At 53.2% G+C, this 14,172-nt stretch overlaps 1 protein-coding gene across 1 annotated transcript in view; it reads left to right on the top strand.

The window, feature by feature from the left end:
• SH3RF3 (SH3 domain containing ring finger 3) overlaps positions 1-14,172 on the top strand; it is a 209,272-nt gene that overhangs the window by 155,976 nt on the left and 39,124 nt on the right. The window contains exon 7 of the mRNA XM_082643102.1: positions 9,847-10,106. Coding sequence (XP_082499228.1) covers positions 9,847-10,106 — 260 coding nt within the window. The remainder of the gene's footprint in view (positions 1-9,846; positions 10,107-14,172) is intronic.

The raw sequence follows: 14,172 nt of genomic DNA on the forward strand, positions 1-14,172 counted from the left end.
CGGTCATGGTGCAGGGTGGACTTCCTGTGCCCAGTGCCCGGTCATAGTGGGTACAGGGTGGACTTCCTGTGCCCAGTGCCCAGTCATAGTGGGTGCAGGGTGGACTTCCTGTGCCCAGTGCACTGTCATGGTGCAGAGTGGACTTCCTGTGCCCAGTGCCTAGTCATAGTGGGTGCAGGGTGGACTTCCTGTGCCCAGTGCCTGGTCATAATGGGTGCAGGGTAGACTTCCTGTGCCCAGTACCCAGGGTGGACTTCCTGTGCCCAGTGCCCAGTCATAGTGGGTGCAGGGTGGACTTCCTGTGCCCAGTGCCCAGTCATGGTGCAGGGTGGACTTCCTGTGCCCAGTGCCCGGTCATAGTGGGTACAGGGTGGACTTCCTGTGCCCAGTGCCCAGTCATAGTGGGTGCAGGGTGGACTTCCTGTGCCCAGTGCACTGTCATGGTGCAGAGTGGACTTCCTGTGCCCAGTGCCTGGTCATCCATGGGTACAGGGTGGACTTCCAGTGCCCAGTGCCCGGTCACCCGTGGGTGCAGGGCCGACTTCTGGCGCCTGGTGTTCAGCCTCGTGCTGGGTGGCGTTCCCAAACAGCAGCAGTGGGATGTGTACCAAGGAAGCCTCGTGGGTGGGCTTGGCACTGCCCTGGTGTAGAGCCTCCAGGACTGACTCTGCCATCCCAGGGACCCTGTAAATGCCTATAGTCCTTCATATATGGGTTTTTGTTGTTGTTGTTTTGCTTAAATTAATGAAAAGTAAGGTCTGTTCTTGCAACTGGCCTCCGGGGCCCTGGGGAAGAACCAGTTCTCTGTCCTAAAAGAGTCTGCAGGAGTATTATCTGTGCCAGACCTCTTGCCCCAGCCGTTACCTTCCAGCTGGCCCTGGCTTAGAGCAGCTGATGCTGTTTATTTTAGCCTCTGGCTGCGATGCAGCCACTGAGCGCCTAGTGATCAAGTGAGCCCGGGAGCTCCCTGACTGCTGCTCCACGACTGGTGAGACGTGCACCGAGATGCTGGTCTCCTAGGCCCTGGGAGCACCCGAGCAGGTTCTGGGTAGCCCGCGTCCCAAGCCAGGTCCCTTCTGCCTGTGAACCTCTCATCCACTCACCCAGCCCGCCTCACGCATTTCCCTGTGCCTGGTGACCCCGAGAGGTCAGGGTGTGCCTCCAGCATGGCCGCCCTGGCTCTGCACCAGGTGCCCTGCGGTGGCCTTTCCGTGCCCCGCCGTGGCAGCACCCTCCCCAATTCAAAGCAGAACGTGACCTGCCCGTCTCATTTATGGAACGGAATGAGAGCAGAATGAAAGATATTGGCACGGCCAGGCCAGAACAACACTGCGTCTCTGTCCTCGATCACCATGGTAACCACCACGGGTGACAGGCATACTCTTCCATCTGTTTAATCTTACGTGTGGGAAGAGCGAGGCGCAGGATGGTTTGACGGCTTCGCCAGCGTGTTCCAGCCCAGGGCTTGTCCCCATGCTTGTGCTGCCACGGCCAGGCTACGGGAGGCTCCCCCCCATCGTTTCAGTAATTAAATGCCACGGAGTTCCCACGGCACTTTCCACTTCACTCTGCATCTAGAGGGCGAGGACACACTGATGACAGCACAGGCAGTGGATTGCTCACTGCAGTGATTGCCCATTTCCACAAACCCCAGCCCAGGCACCTGAGAGGCCCTTATCAGTGTTCTCAGCCCAAGCCAAAGTCAGGCAGTTGAACAAAGCCCCGATTGCACTGGCCATGGCACCGGGGGGCAAGAGCCCTGTATGGCCATTCACTCATCAGCAAAAAGCACTGGAAGAGAGCTGGGTACCTGTGGCCTCTGCCGGGGTCCAGACATACAGAGAAGAACCAGAAACCTGTTTCTACCCCCACTCAGAGAGGAGGACGAGGAGACACACGCTTACAGTGGAATTTGAAAAGCGCTGGGGTGGAGGCCTGGTGGGTACTAAGGTGCATGGAGTGGGAGGGGTACCTCACTAGGACCAGGGAGGAAATGGGAGCGGCTGCAGAGGGGCCTGGGAACCTTCTTCGAGAGGTGATGCTGCCTTGCTTCCTAAAGGACTGCTAGGAAGTTTGTGGGCCGACAAAGCAGAAAGGGAGTCCAGCAGAGGGACGAGCGGGCGGAGAGGGGAGAGGAGAGAGACCGTGGTTTCTACGTGGGGTGACTTGACCTAATTTGACGTGACTGAGACGGAGGTAGGAAGGAGAAGCTGCGTGTTGGTGACGGTTCTCTGCAGAGGCAAAGTTACTTTAGGTCTTAAAGCGGTGGAGCTGAGCGTGCAGGGGTGGAGTGAGGTGGAGCGCGGGAGGGACTCGGAGCTAGCTGAGGGCTGGGGCCTGAGTACGCAAGCAGCGGGCCCAGTGCGGGAGGGAGCAGAACAGGACGGCTCTCTTCCACTGTGTCAGGGAACCTCAGTTTTTATCCTGAGGGCAGCAGGGCTCCTGAAGGGTTTTAAATAATAGATGTAGTCAGATTTTTGTATCCAAAGGATAAAGCTAGATTTCTGCTTACGGCTAGGATAAAGTAATGAGGTCAGGATTTACCCTCCCACCAGAAACAACTGAAGAAACAGACAAATATATAAAACAGTGGTTTATGAGACACTAGATACTAGAAAACTAAGGACAGTGATCCACGATAGACGAGAACAAAGAGGAGGATCCCAGCTCACTGCCTGGAGAGAAGGCCAGGCATTGGCATGGGGAGGGTGGCAAAGGGGAGCCCAGCAGGTGCCCTAGAGGGGGTGGTGCGGAGATGAGGGTCTGGGTGACCAAGCCCCAGTGGGGAGGGGTCTACACAGAGAGAAAAGCCCAGCGGGTACAGAGCATCCCTGGACCAGGACGCTGAGAACTAATAGGCAGGTGTGTGTGAGGAACGCATGGAGCCAGGAGCACGGTGACAGGAAGGGTCCTCACTCTCAGTGTCCGCAGATACGCAACTGGAACATGCCTGTTCCCACCAGCCGGCTCCCAGGGCACCGGGCCGTCCGTGCAGAGGGGCCTCGCCTGGTAGTGGCAGCACCGCTCTCGTCCCACCTGTGTCTGATGGCAGTAAAGAAGCACTGGGCGTGGAGGAGCAGGAAAACATGCCCCACAGCGACGAGATCAACCAACCAGTCAATCAAAGCTGACTCAGGACTGACACAGATGTTTGAATTAGCAGACTAAGATATTAAAACAGATGTTATAATTGCATTCAGTATGCTCAGAAAGGTAACTAGAAACATGGAAGATACTTTAAAGACCAAAATCAAACTTTAAGAAATAACTACACTGTGTGAGATCAAGAATACACTGGATGGCATTAATGGCAGGTTAGACGTTGCTAAGAAAATATTAGTGAACTTGAAGATATAGCGATAGAAACTATGAAAAATGAAACAGAGATAAAAGAGGATTTTTTTAAATTAAAAGAGCATCAGTGAGCAATGGGGCAACTTCAAGTGGCCAAATATATTTTTAACTGGAGTCCCCAAACTAAAGGAGAAAAGGGTGGGACAGAAAAATTATTTAAAGAAATAGTGACCAAAATTGTTCTAAATTTGATGAAAACTATGAATTCACAGATCAGTGACAGTTGGTGAATCCCAAGCACAAGGAACATGGAGAAAACTACACCAAGGCAAATTATCATCAAATCGTTCACAATCTGTGATGAAGAAAACCTTAAAGGTAGCAAGAGAAAAAAAATACATGTGAAGTAGGAAAACATAAGGATGAAGGTAGATTTCTTGTCAGGAATACTGCAAGTGAGAAGACAGTAGGAAGCTAAATAAATCATGAAAGAAATGAATCTGTCAAGTTAGGATTCTATATGCAGTAAAAGTATCTTTCATAAATGAAAGTGGGACTTCCCTGGTGGTCCAGTGGTTAAGAATCTGCCTTCCAATACAGGGGACACGGGTTCGATCCCTAGTTGGGGAACTAAGATCCCACATGCCGAGGGGCAACTAAGCCTGTGTGCCACAACTAGAGAAGCCTGCGTGCCGTAACGAAGACCCAGTGCAGCCAAAAAAAAAAAAAAAAAATCTCTCATAAATGAAAGCAAAATAAAGAATCATTCAGACACAGTAAAGCTAAAAGATTTCATCACCAATGGACCCACACTATGAAAAATGTTGAACACGTTCTTTAGGAAGAAGGGAAATGACACCAGTTGGAAATGGGAATCTATACAAAGGAATGAGGAGCACTAGAAATGGTAACTACATGGATAAATGCATAAGATTTTTTCCTTACTATTTAAAAATCTTTAAAATAAAACTGACTCTTTAAACAAAAATAGAAATAGTGCAGTTTGGGATTAAAAATGTATATAAAAGTAAAGTATGTGGTGGCAGATGCACAGAGGGCGGGAGGGGAGGCCCAGAAGCACCGTGCACATCGTCGAGAGTCTTGAGTCTATTCGTGTGCTGTGTGAGGACGTGTAGGTAGGTGACCATAAACTAGAGACGCAGGCAACCACTCAACGTCAAAGCAAAGAGTTTCAGCAAACAGGCTAACAGAGGTGATAAAATAGAATCACAGAAACTTCCATTAATCCAAAAGAAGGTGTAAAAAGAGGGGAACGGGAGCAAAGTACATGGGTCAGATAGAAAACTTGTAGTAAAGTGTAGGTTTACACCTAATCATATAAATAATCACATTAAATACAAATCATCTGAATAGCCTCAAGTAGAATTCAGAGATTGTTACAGAAAAAAAAAAAAAAGACAAGACCCAACCATATGCTGTGAACAGAAAACAGATTTTAATACTTTAAATATAAAACCATAAATCAGTTAAAATTAGAAGGACACACAGTTGATCCCATTATTCGCAGTCTCTATGGATTTATGGTGTTCCGTAAGGTTTCCACGAGCACTGAATTAGTGAATACTGAGCTGTTGCCCCTAAGTGAGATGTGTGCGTCTCACACAGACTACAATCTTAAATACTAAAAACAACCCATCAGGGTAGATTCTATTTTCTTTCTTTTACAAAAGAGAAAATGAGGTTCAGAAGTATTAAGTGACTTGCCTGAGGCTGCCTGACTAACAGGTGACGGACGGAGTCAGGATCCAGACTTATTCAGAATTGATAAACCTCTAGACAGATGGATAAAGAATAAAGAGAGAGACACAAATTATCAATACCACGGATAATAAAACTGACATCACTTCAGATTCTACAGAATGATAAGGGATTATTATTTTAAAAAACTTTATGCCAATATGGGCTTCCCTGGTGGCGCAGTGGTTGAGAGTCCGCCTGCCGATGCAGGGGATACGGGTTCGTGCCCCGATCCGGGAGGATCCCGCATGCCGCGGAGAGGCTAGGCCCGTGAGCCATGGCCGCTGAGCCTGCGCGTCCGGAGCCTGTGCTCCGCAACGGGAGAGGCCACAACAGTGAGAGGCCCGCATACCGCAAAAAAAATAAAATAAAATAAAATAAAAAACTTTATGCCAATAAACAACAAATTAGACAAAATGGATATATTTCTTAAAAGACACAAATTGATAAGGTGAACTAAGAAACCTGGATAGACCTCTATTTATTAAAGAAATTGAATTAGTTTAAAACCTTTCACAAAGAAAACTGCAGGCCTAAGTGGCTGTATTGATGATTTATACCTATTGGTTAAGGAAGGAATTAGAACAATTCTACGGAAACTCTTCCAGAAAATTGAAAAGAAGAGAGAATGCCTCCTAACTCTTTCTGTGAAGCCAGCATTACCCTCATAACAAAACCAGGCAAAGACATTAAAAAGTAAAACTACAGACCAATATCACTCAAAACATAGGTGTAAAAATTCTCAGCAAAATTTTAGCAAGTCAAATACAGCGATAAGTAAAAAGGATAATACATCATGATCAAGTAGAGTTTATCCCAGGAACTTAAGGTTTGGTTAATGTTTGACAGTCAATACAATTCAATGTATTAGCAAACTCAAAAATGAACATAATATGATCATTTCAGTAGATGTGGAAAAAAATTTTGACAAAATCCAACATAAATTAGAGTAGGATTCAGAACAAAGACGTCATCAAATGACTCAAGCGTTTTGCTGCACTGTGCACGTCTGCACATTAAAACTCTCAGAAAATGAGAAAAGAGAAGTGAGCTTCTCAGCCTGATAAAGGGTATCTGTGAAAACCCACAGCTAACCTCAGACTTAATGGTGAGAAACTAAAAGCTGGGACTTCCCTGGAGGCACAGTGATTAAGAATCCACCTGCCAATGCAGGGGACACTGGTTTGAGCCCTGGTCTGGGAAGATCTCACATGCCACGGAGCAACTAAGCCCGTGCACCACAACTACTGAAGCCCGCGCGCCTAGAGCCTGTGCTCTGCAACAAGTGAAGCCCCCGCTCGCCGCAACTAGAGGAAGCCCAGGTGCAGCAACCAAGACCCAACACAGCCAAAAATACATAAACTTAATTTTAAAAAACCCCAAAACTGAAAGCTTTCCCCAGGATCAGGGTCAAGGTAGGGATGTCCATTCTTACCAGTTCGACTCAACATTGTGCTGTTAAGTTCTAGCCAGAGCAGTTAGTCAAGGCAGAGGAAGAAGAGGTGTGGAGATGGGAAAGGAAAGATTAAGACCATCTGTGTTTGCAGATGACGTGATCTTGTACATAGAGAACCTTAAGGAATCCACAGTCACACACACTCGGACACAGGCAAAGATTTTTTTAGAGACAATGAATTAGTTTCAGCAAGGTTACAGGATCTAAGATCAATATACAAAAGTCAGTTTTGTTTCTCTACACCAGCAATGAATAATTGGAAATTGACATTTAAAAAAATGATACCAATTTTAATAGCATCAAAAATATAAATTACTTAGGAATAAATCTGACAAAAGATGAGTAAAACCAGCACAATGAACACTCCAAAATATTGCAAATTAAAGAAAGAAGTCTTCAATAAGTAGAGAGGTATAGTTTATTCAGGAGTGAGAAAACAGTATCGTTAAGGTGTTTATTCGCCGAAAACCGACCTATAGCGTCAATGGAATACCAATCAAGATCTCACCCAACTTTTTGGTAGAAATTGACAATCTGGTTCCCAGATTCATACAGGCATGCAGAGGACCTAGAATAGTCAAAACAACCTTGAAAAGAAAAAGTTGGAAAGCTGACAGTGATTTCAAGACGTATTAAAAAGCCACAGTAATCAGTGTGATATTGGTGTGAAGACAAATGGCTAGAGTAATAGATACTTTTTCTGAAAACAGAAAAGTGTCCATTAAGTTTGGTGACAGGGGAGTCATAATCTTGTCCAGATACATTTGATGGAATGATGGGGTGAGAAACCATATTTCAGGAGACAGAAGTGAGTCAAGGACTCCTGGAAACCTGGAAGAGTGATTCATGTGGAAATCCCACCCCCATCTGCTCTGAACACAGAGAGGTTGGTTGTTTTTTGATACTCTGGATGTAAACACATGGAACACAAGAGAGTTGATACGCTGGCCTCCTGGGTTCCGGGATGAAGCAGGTGGTGGTGGCTGGCTTTCCCCTCCTGCAGGAGAACATGGACAGGCAGCCCCTGGAGGGCATCAGGGATCCAGGCCAGGTGCACTGGTCTAAGGGCTGAGCCCCCTCCTGGGAGTGGTAGTACTGAGCCCCTGCCTGGGATGAGGGAGGGAATGGAGCCCCACTTGGGCTTGGAGCTGAGTCTGGCTCTGGCCTGAGGGCTAGATCTGCACCTTTACTGCAGGACCAAACTCAAGCCACCCGATTACACCTGGTTCTGAAGGGAGGTCCTGGAGGCCAGGCAGAAGCAGCAACAAAACTGCAGGAGGGGATAAAAGAGAGGAAACAGGGCAGCGAGACACTCAGGCTCAGGGCGAGCCTGCACTCAGTTTGTGGGAAAGTCCTGCATCACAGAAGCCAGCAGCCTGAAGAACGGGCAGGAGAACCGAAGAAGGCTTTGAAATCGGCACATTTCACCTCCTCCAAGAGGAAAAAGAAGGAATAATGTCCATCCCACCAAAAGGAAGAAAAAATAGTATTATGAAGAAGAAAAGTAAAACAGCACGTAGATGGATGTGAATCAGAAACCACTGGATAGGACAGAAGCAACTTGAAACTTTGGAAAGGAAACATATATTTAAATACGAAACCTCTGTGGGTGACACGCTCTGCACTGGACACAGCTGAGATGGACTTGGCCACACCGGAAGCCCCACAGCGGAGCTTGTTCAGAGATGGAGCAGAAGCGAAACAAGAAGAAAGTACACACGGGGTGGACGCCGAGCTCCAGGTGACTTCTAACACGACTTTCGGAAGCAGAGAGCAGGGGCCGGGAGAGAGAATCCTCAAGGATGAGCACGGCGGGGTCCCCCAGACGGAAGACGGGCCCTCGTGTGAGTCGGAATCACAGCCACAAACGCAAGCCCAAACTCGCCGTAACCGTCAAGCCTCAGAGGACGAGCAGACACCAAACACAGGCCCATCAGAAAGTCGAGTGAAAAGGAAGGAAGGGCCATGGGGACACTGTTCCGAGCACCTAGGGGTCAAGGCAGCAGGAAAGGAGCTGCCGGTAGAGAGGAGGGGGTATGGGAGGAGGGCCTCGGGCTCGTTAGTCAGTTGTAGGAGGGGCGGAGTCGAGGACAGGAGAGACGGGGTGCAGGAGGCATCAGTGAGGGTGAAGGGGCGCCCCGTGGGACCCTGCACCCTGGAGGCTGAGAGGCCAGGTCTGGACAGAGGTTGCCCTGACGCTGGGGGAGCCTCCAGCGTTCGTTCCATCCATGAAGTGGGAAGTGATAGCCTGAGAGTAAGGACACAGTGGACGATAAGGTAGGCCACTTACTCATTCACCTGCTCTCTTTAAAGCACCACTGGACCTTGGTCCAGGGAGGCAGAGTGGACCCGTGCAGGGTAGCGGAATCTGGGGGCTCCAGAGCTACTGAAACAGTGGGGTAGAGAGGAGAGGAGGGGCAGAGACTGGGAGTAACGGCGTGTCCACGCTCGTCCTCAAGCAGCCCACGTCTGCTCTGACGTCGCTGACCAGCAGGCCCAGCAAGGCAACAGGTCGGCCGCGTGTGTCTGGGTCCCGCCGGGTGGGTGAGGTTGAGGGTGAATTGTACCGAAGGCCCGTGGATTCCGACCCTGCCACCAGTCTGTGTTGTGAGCCATGCCTCTTTCTCATGGAGTGTTGTTTTCTTCTCCAGCCATTCAGTTCTGGGAAATCTGTAGAGATGTTTTAGCCAGGGTTCTCCTTTCTCAAAGACTCGTTCATTCCGAACGAATTTTATTAAGCACGTACTACGTGCCAGGCACTGTTCCGGCTGTTTGGAACACGTTAGTGAATTAGACACGAAAGTCCCACCCGTGGAGCTTACGCTGGAGTGGGGAGATGGACGGTGAAACATCAGTCCATGGATCCTCACACAACCGCCCCTGCTCGGCCAGCTGGAGCAGCGGGCGTGGCGGCTGAGGGCTGGGTGGAGGCCGACAGGGGCCGCACTGTCCACAGAGGCCCTCTCACGTGCAGCAGAGCCCGGCAGCCCAGGGCCTCCCCGGGCCTCTTCCGGGTTCCTGCACGGGCTTCAGGTCTACGAAGGGCCGAACAGGGTGGTTCTGAAACCCTCCCGAGCATACTGGTTCCTTACAACCTAGAACACCAGTTCAAAGATGGGAAAAACTGGGAAGGGCCTCTTCTGCGGCAGCCTCAGCGGCCGCCTCCCGGCTCCTGGTGTGGCGGGGGCGGCCAGCTGCCCAGAGGCCTCCTTGCCCCGCCTGCAGCTGCGGCTGGGGCTGGAGACTCAGCAGAGGCGCGGGCGGGAGGGCTGGCCGTGGCCCCCACGCTGCCGGCTGCACACTCACCTCCCCCTGCTCTCTCCGCCCCTCTCTCCCAGCTGCCCACTCGGCCCAGGCGCAGGGCCGGCCCACCGCCGCGGTGTCACCCCTGCGTGCCCAGAGCCTGCCCGCCGTCGGGTCCCCGCAGCACAGCCCCTGGCCAGCCATCCCGCTCACGTCGGCAGCCTCGGCCGTCACTCCTCCCAACGTCAGCGCCGTCCACCTCCACGGGGAGGCCGGAGCGGGCCCTGCCGGCGGCTGGTCGGCACCCAGCCCCACCAGTGCAGGAAGTAGACCCGACGAGAGGAGAAGCGAAAGGGTAAGTGGCCCACCCTGGGCGGCCCAGGCCCGGCTGGTTGTTGTCTCTCTTGGGCATCAAACGCCAATCCCATTTTGTAAATTAAGGCTCGCGTGCGGGCACCAGGCACGTGACACAGAGGGAGGCTGAGCCAGCAAAGTGGTGGCGCTCCAGTGGCCGCAGGTTCGGGGAGGGATGACCGGAGCCCAGCTGGTTTTCTCACACATGAGAAAAAGTGCTCCCTCAAGATGCTTCGTTCCTCCTGTTGCAAAGTCATTGTAAGCTACTCACTTTGCTGGGATTAGACACCTTCTGCCAAGTGCCAGGATCTCTAAGGACAAATCCACGGATCTATGCACGTGCTGTGTGAGCAGGGCCTTCTCCCTCAATGTGCCGTCCTCGTGCCGTGCACAACCCGCTCAGCCATGGGGCAGCAGCCAGAGGAGGAGGCCAGCCTCCTAGTGGGTGTGGATGGCATTTCAGCTCTTCTTTAACAGTGAAGGAAGTTGGGCTGATTTCAGAAAGAAATCCGAGTCCAGGGAGCTTGCCTCAGTTGCCACGAGCTAGACATCAGGTGAGCCACCACGAGAGTCCAGATTTCTAAGTCCGTGCTGTCCGATGAAACCATAATTCAAGCCACATACGTAACTTATAATCTTCCAATAAGTCACATTTTTGAAAGTTAAAACAATTTAGAAATAAGATAAAACATGGAATTCATTTTAATGGTATAATCTATTAGACCCAATATCCAGAAACATTGTCATTTCAACATGTGATCTGTATAAAAAAATTGTTGGTGAGCTGTTTTACCTTTTTCACATTCAAAGCCAATGAGACGTGTCGGGTGGTCAGGCCTCTGCGCTGCCCGGGCTGTGCTGGAGAGTGGGCTGGGTCTCCGGCAGGGGCCACTCCCTTTATTGGCCTTGCTCTGGAAGCGGCTTGTTCTCACTCTCTCTTGGCTTTGCCACAGTCTGTGGATGTTTTCAAACCTTTCACTGTAAAGCCAGCCTTTGATTAGAGTGTGCCCCTCGACCTAGACGGCAGCCTCTCCTCTCCCTCGGGGATGGTACCCAATCCAGATGGCTCAGGCTGTCTGCCTGGGACCCCAGAGGCACACCCACCCCTCACCACCCCGTGCTCTCGGAGCCCAGGCACCTCGCAGAGATGCTCAGGCTTCCTCACCGCCTGACCCCTGGTCCAGAGGGATGCTCTCCCCACGCTCCATGGAGAGGGAGGGGCCTCCGTCTCGGCCATGATGGCTGCCTCCTCCTGAGACCGGCAGGTGCCTGGGCATGAAAGGACTCCTTGCTCTGTGTTTTGCATCCACGTCTGCTTGAAGATCACCCGTCGTGGTCCACTCCTTCCACCTCGCTGCCTGGGCGGGAGACGTAGCCGGGTCTCCCCAGGAGGGCGGGTGGTCCCACCCTCTCACTTGGATGACCTTCCTGGAAGACAAGCTCCCTGGGACCTCTGACTCAGAAAGGGAAGAGCCGTGGTAGCTCCGTGACCGATTCTGGTTCTTGGCCGCAAGTTCCCCCCTTCTAGTTTGTGAAAGAGACGGGGCTGCTGCCTGAGCGGGGTCGGGTGTTTGGGGGCCTCGTGGGGAGTGATACCCCTCCGCCCTCCTCCGTGGTCGCTGGCTCCGCTCTTAGGGGCACTTGGCTTCGCTCGAGGCCCACGCTCTGCCAGCAGCTCCCGCCTAATGAGGAACGGCCGCGTCACCTCAGCTCAGGTGGCTCCGGGTCGGCCAGGCAGCAGCCCGTGCCAGCCGAGCTGGGGGTGTGGGGTTCCCGCTGCACTCTTCGGCAGAGGTGACGTGGATCTGGTGGCAGGAAGTGGGCTGGTGTCCTCAGGTGCAGCTGTGACCGGCAGCGTCAAAGCCGGGAGATAAGCACGTCGTCTGTGTGGCTTGCTTTTCTCACCTCAGACACAGCGAGAAGAAGCACTGGCCTGAAAAGGCACCTGTGGGTGTTTTCCCTCCTGCACCCCCAGGTGAATTTTTCCCAATTTAGAGTGAAGCGCAAAACGCTGCAGCTGCCGTTTCTGGAAGCAGGGCTGGCGGCGGCCGTTGGAGGGAAGCCGGGGCAAGCTGGGCGCCAGGGGCCTGCCCGCGGGGCCCTGGGCTGACCCTGCCCCGAGACCAGAGCCGCAGATTTCACCTACTGAGAGTGCGGCGGGCTGCTTCCCGTCTGTCCCTGGGTGAGCCCATCGTAGATGCACACGTGTTTAGTTACGGCAAAAGGCTTTTTTAAGGTAATTGGCAGTATTCTCCAGGCTGTTTCTGTTACTGAATTTTCCTCAGGAAAAGGCAGTGAGCTCCACCTGCACCGTCCGCAGAGACCTGAACCTCAGCGCCCGCGTTCCCAGTGCTGAGCTCCGCTGAAATTCCATCCGGCCCTCCGAGCGCAGCGGCCCTGCTGGGGGTCCCTGGCAGGCGGGCGTCGCTAGCTATGCCCCTGGGGGTCGGGCCTGTCAGCCCTGCCCTAGGCGGGCCCTGCACGTGGGCCCTGCTCGGCCCCGGGGGGTAGGGGTCAGAGAGACTCACTTGCTGGCAGGAGGGCCCCGAGCCGTCATGTGCGCCCCCCAGGCGCTCTCCCAGCGCTCTTCCCGCCGCCCCGCCCCCCCCCAACCCCCCCGCCGGCCTGGTCGCACCCGCTGCCTGCAGGGCCTGCCCTGCGGCCGGGCCGCCGGCACAGAGCAGCTCCAGGGGCTGCAGTGAGCCCATGACCACAGCCCTGCAGCCCACAGGGATGAGGACCGGGAATGCAGGGCGGAGTGTGGAGCCGGGGTGGGGGTGGGGGTGGCCTGGGTGAGCTGGTTCTGATCCAGCACTGCAGACTCTCCCAGAACCTGGATCCCTTGGCCCGACCAGGCATCTGTTCTGCTTGGGGATGGGTCTGCCTGGGGTGGCCCTGGATGGGAGGGGCCGGTGCCTCCGAGGAGACCTGGAAGTACATGTACTTCGAAGCTGCCAGTCTGAAGCAGACCCTCGGGACAGCTGTCAGTGCAGGATCCCCCAGCCCCCAGGGTGGAAAGATTAGAGGCCCCAGGGCGTGGGGAAGGCCCCGGGAGTGGAGACAGGGAGGTTTCGTCTTGGGAAAGTGCAGCAGGTGGGGGTCATATCTTCCCTTTGAAGGGCTTGGATCTAGTGCTTCTGAAGGAGGGATCCTACTTTTGGGGTCATCTTTGTGGCACCCAGAAATTGCAGAGTAGGAACCAAATCTTGGAAGCCTTTTAAGAAGGTGCTCTGTAGGATTTCAGTTAACCCTTTTGCACTTAGAAAATCTATTTTGTGCTTGAAACAACTACCAGATTTCACCTCTCATGTCCCTCAGCGGCTGTTTCCTGTCTTTGAGGTTTTATGAGCACATTAGCACCAGGTGGTGGGGATCCTTATCCCTCAGGGTGATTCCAGGGAAAGTCATCAGAAAGAGGAGTCCTGGGCCCTCAGGAAGGTGGAAGCAGATCGCGGTCGCCCTGCAGCCGAGAGCATCTAGCGCTAGAGCCCTCCTGGCCGGCCAGCTGGACATCACTCCCCATTCGCTTGTCTGTCACACGGCAGGCGCCAGGCCAGGCAGAGCTCTGGGCACTGGGCTGACGGCGAGGGGGCAGGCGGAGTCCAGGACAGGGACGTGGACTGGTTGACAGGCCTGAGGACGGGGAGCAGGGCCGCCTTGGGACTGGGAGGCCTCCTGGGAGCTGTAGGCCGAGCAAAGGCCAGAGGAGGTGGCCTGAAGGTGGGGAACCCCAGAGCCACTGGGGGCCTTCAGGCGGCTCAAGTCAGCGCGGCTGCCCGGCGGGGCATGGTGGGGCCAGGCGGGGGGATGGTGGGGCCAGGCCTGACCAGGGACCCTCACCGCACCCTCCGCCCCTGCGTCCTCGCCTTCCTGCTGACCTCCTGCTGGAGCCTGACTCTGGCAGTGCTCTCCGTGGCACCAGCGTGCTGAGGGTCTTCCTTGTGGCCCCAAGTTAGAAACAACCCATCATGCATTACGAAACCAGCGTAGTGGGTTTGGACCAGCGTGCTTTTAGACAGAGTAGGACATGCAGCAGGAGGTCGGCAGGTCCAGCACACAGGAGGGGT

Source organism: Mesoplodon mirus, assembly GCF_964341445.2.
Source record: "Mesoplodon mirus genome assembly, chromosome: 14".
Lineage (NCBI taxonomy): Eukaryota > Metazoa > Chordata > Mammalia > Artiodactyla > Ziphiidae > Mesoplodon > Mesoplodon mirus.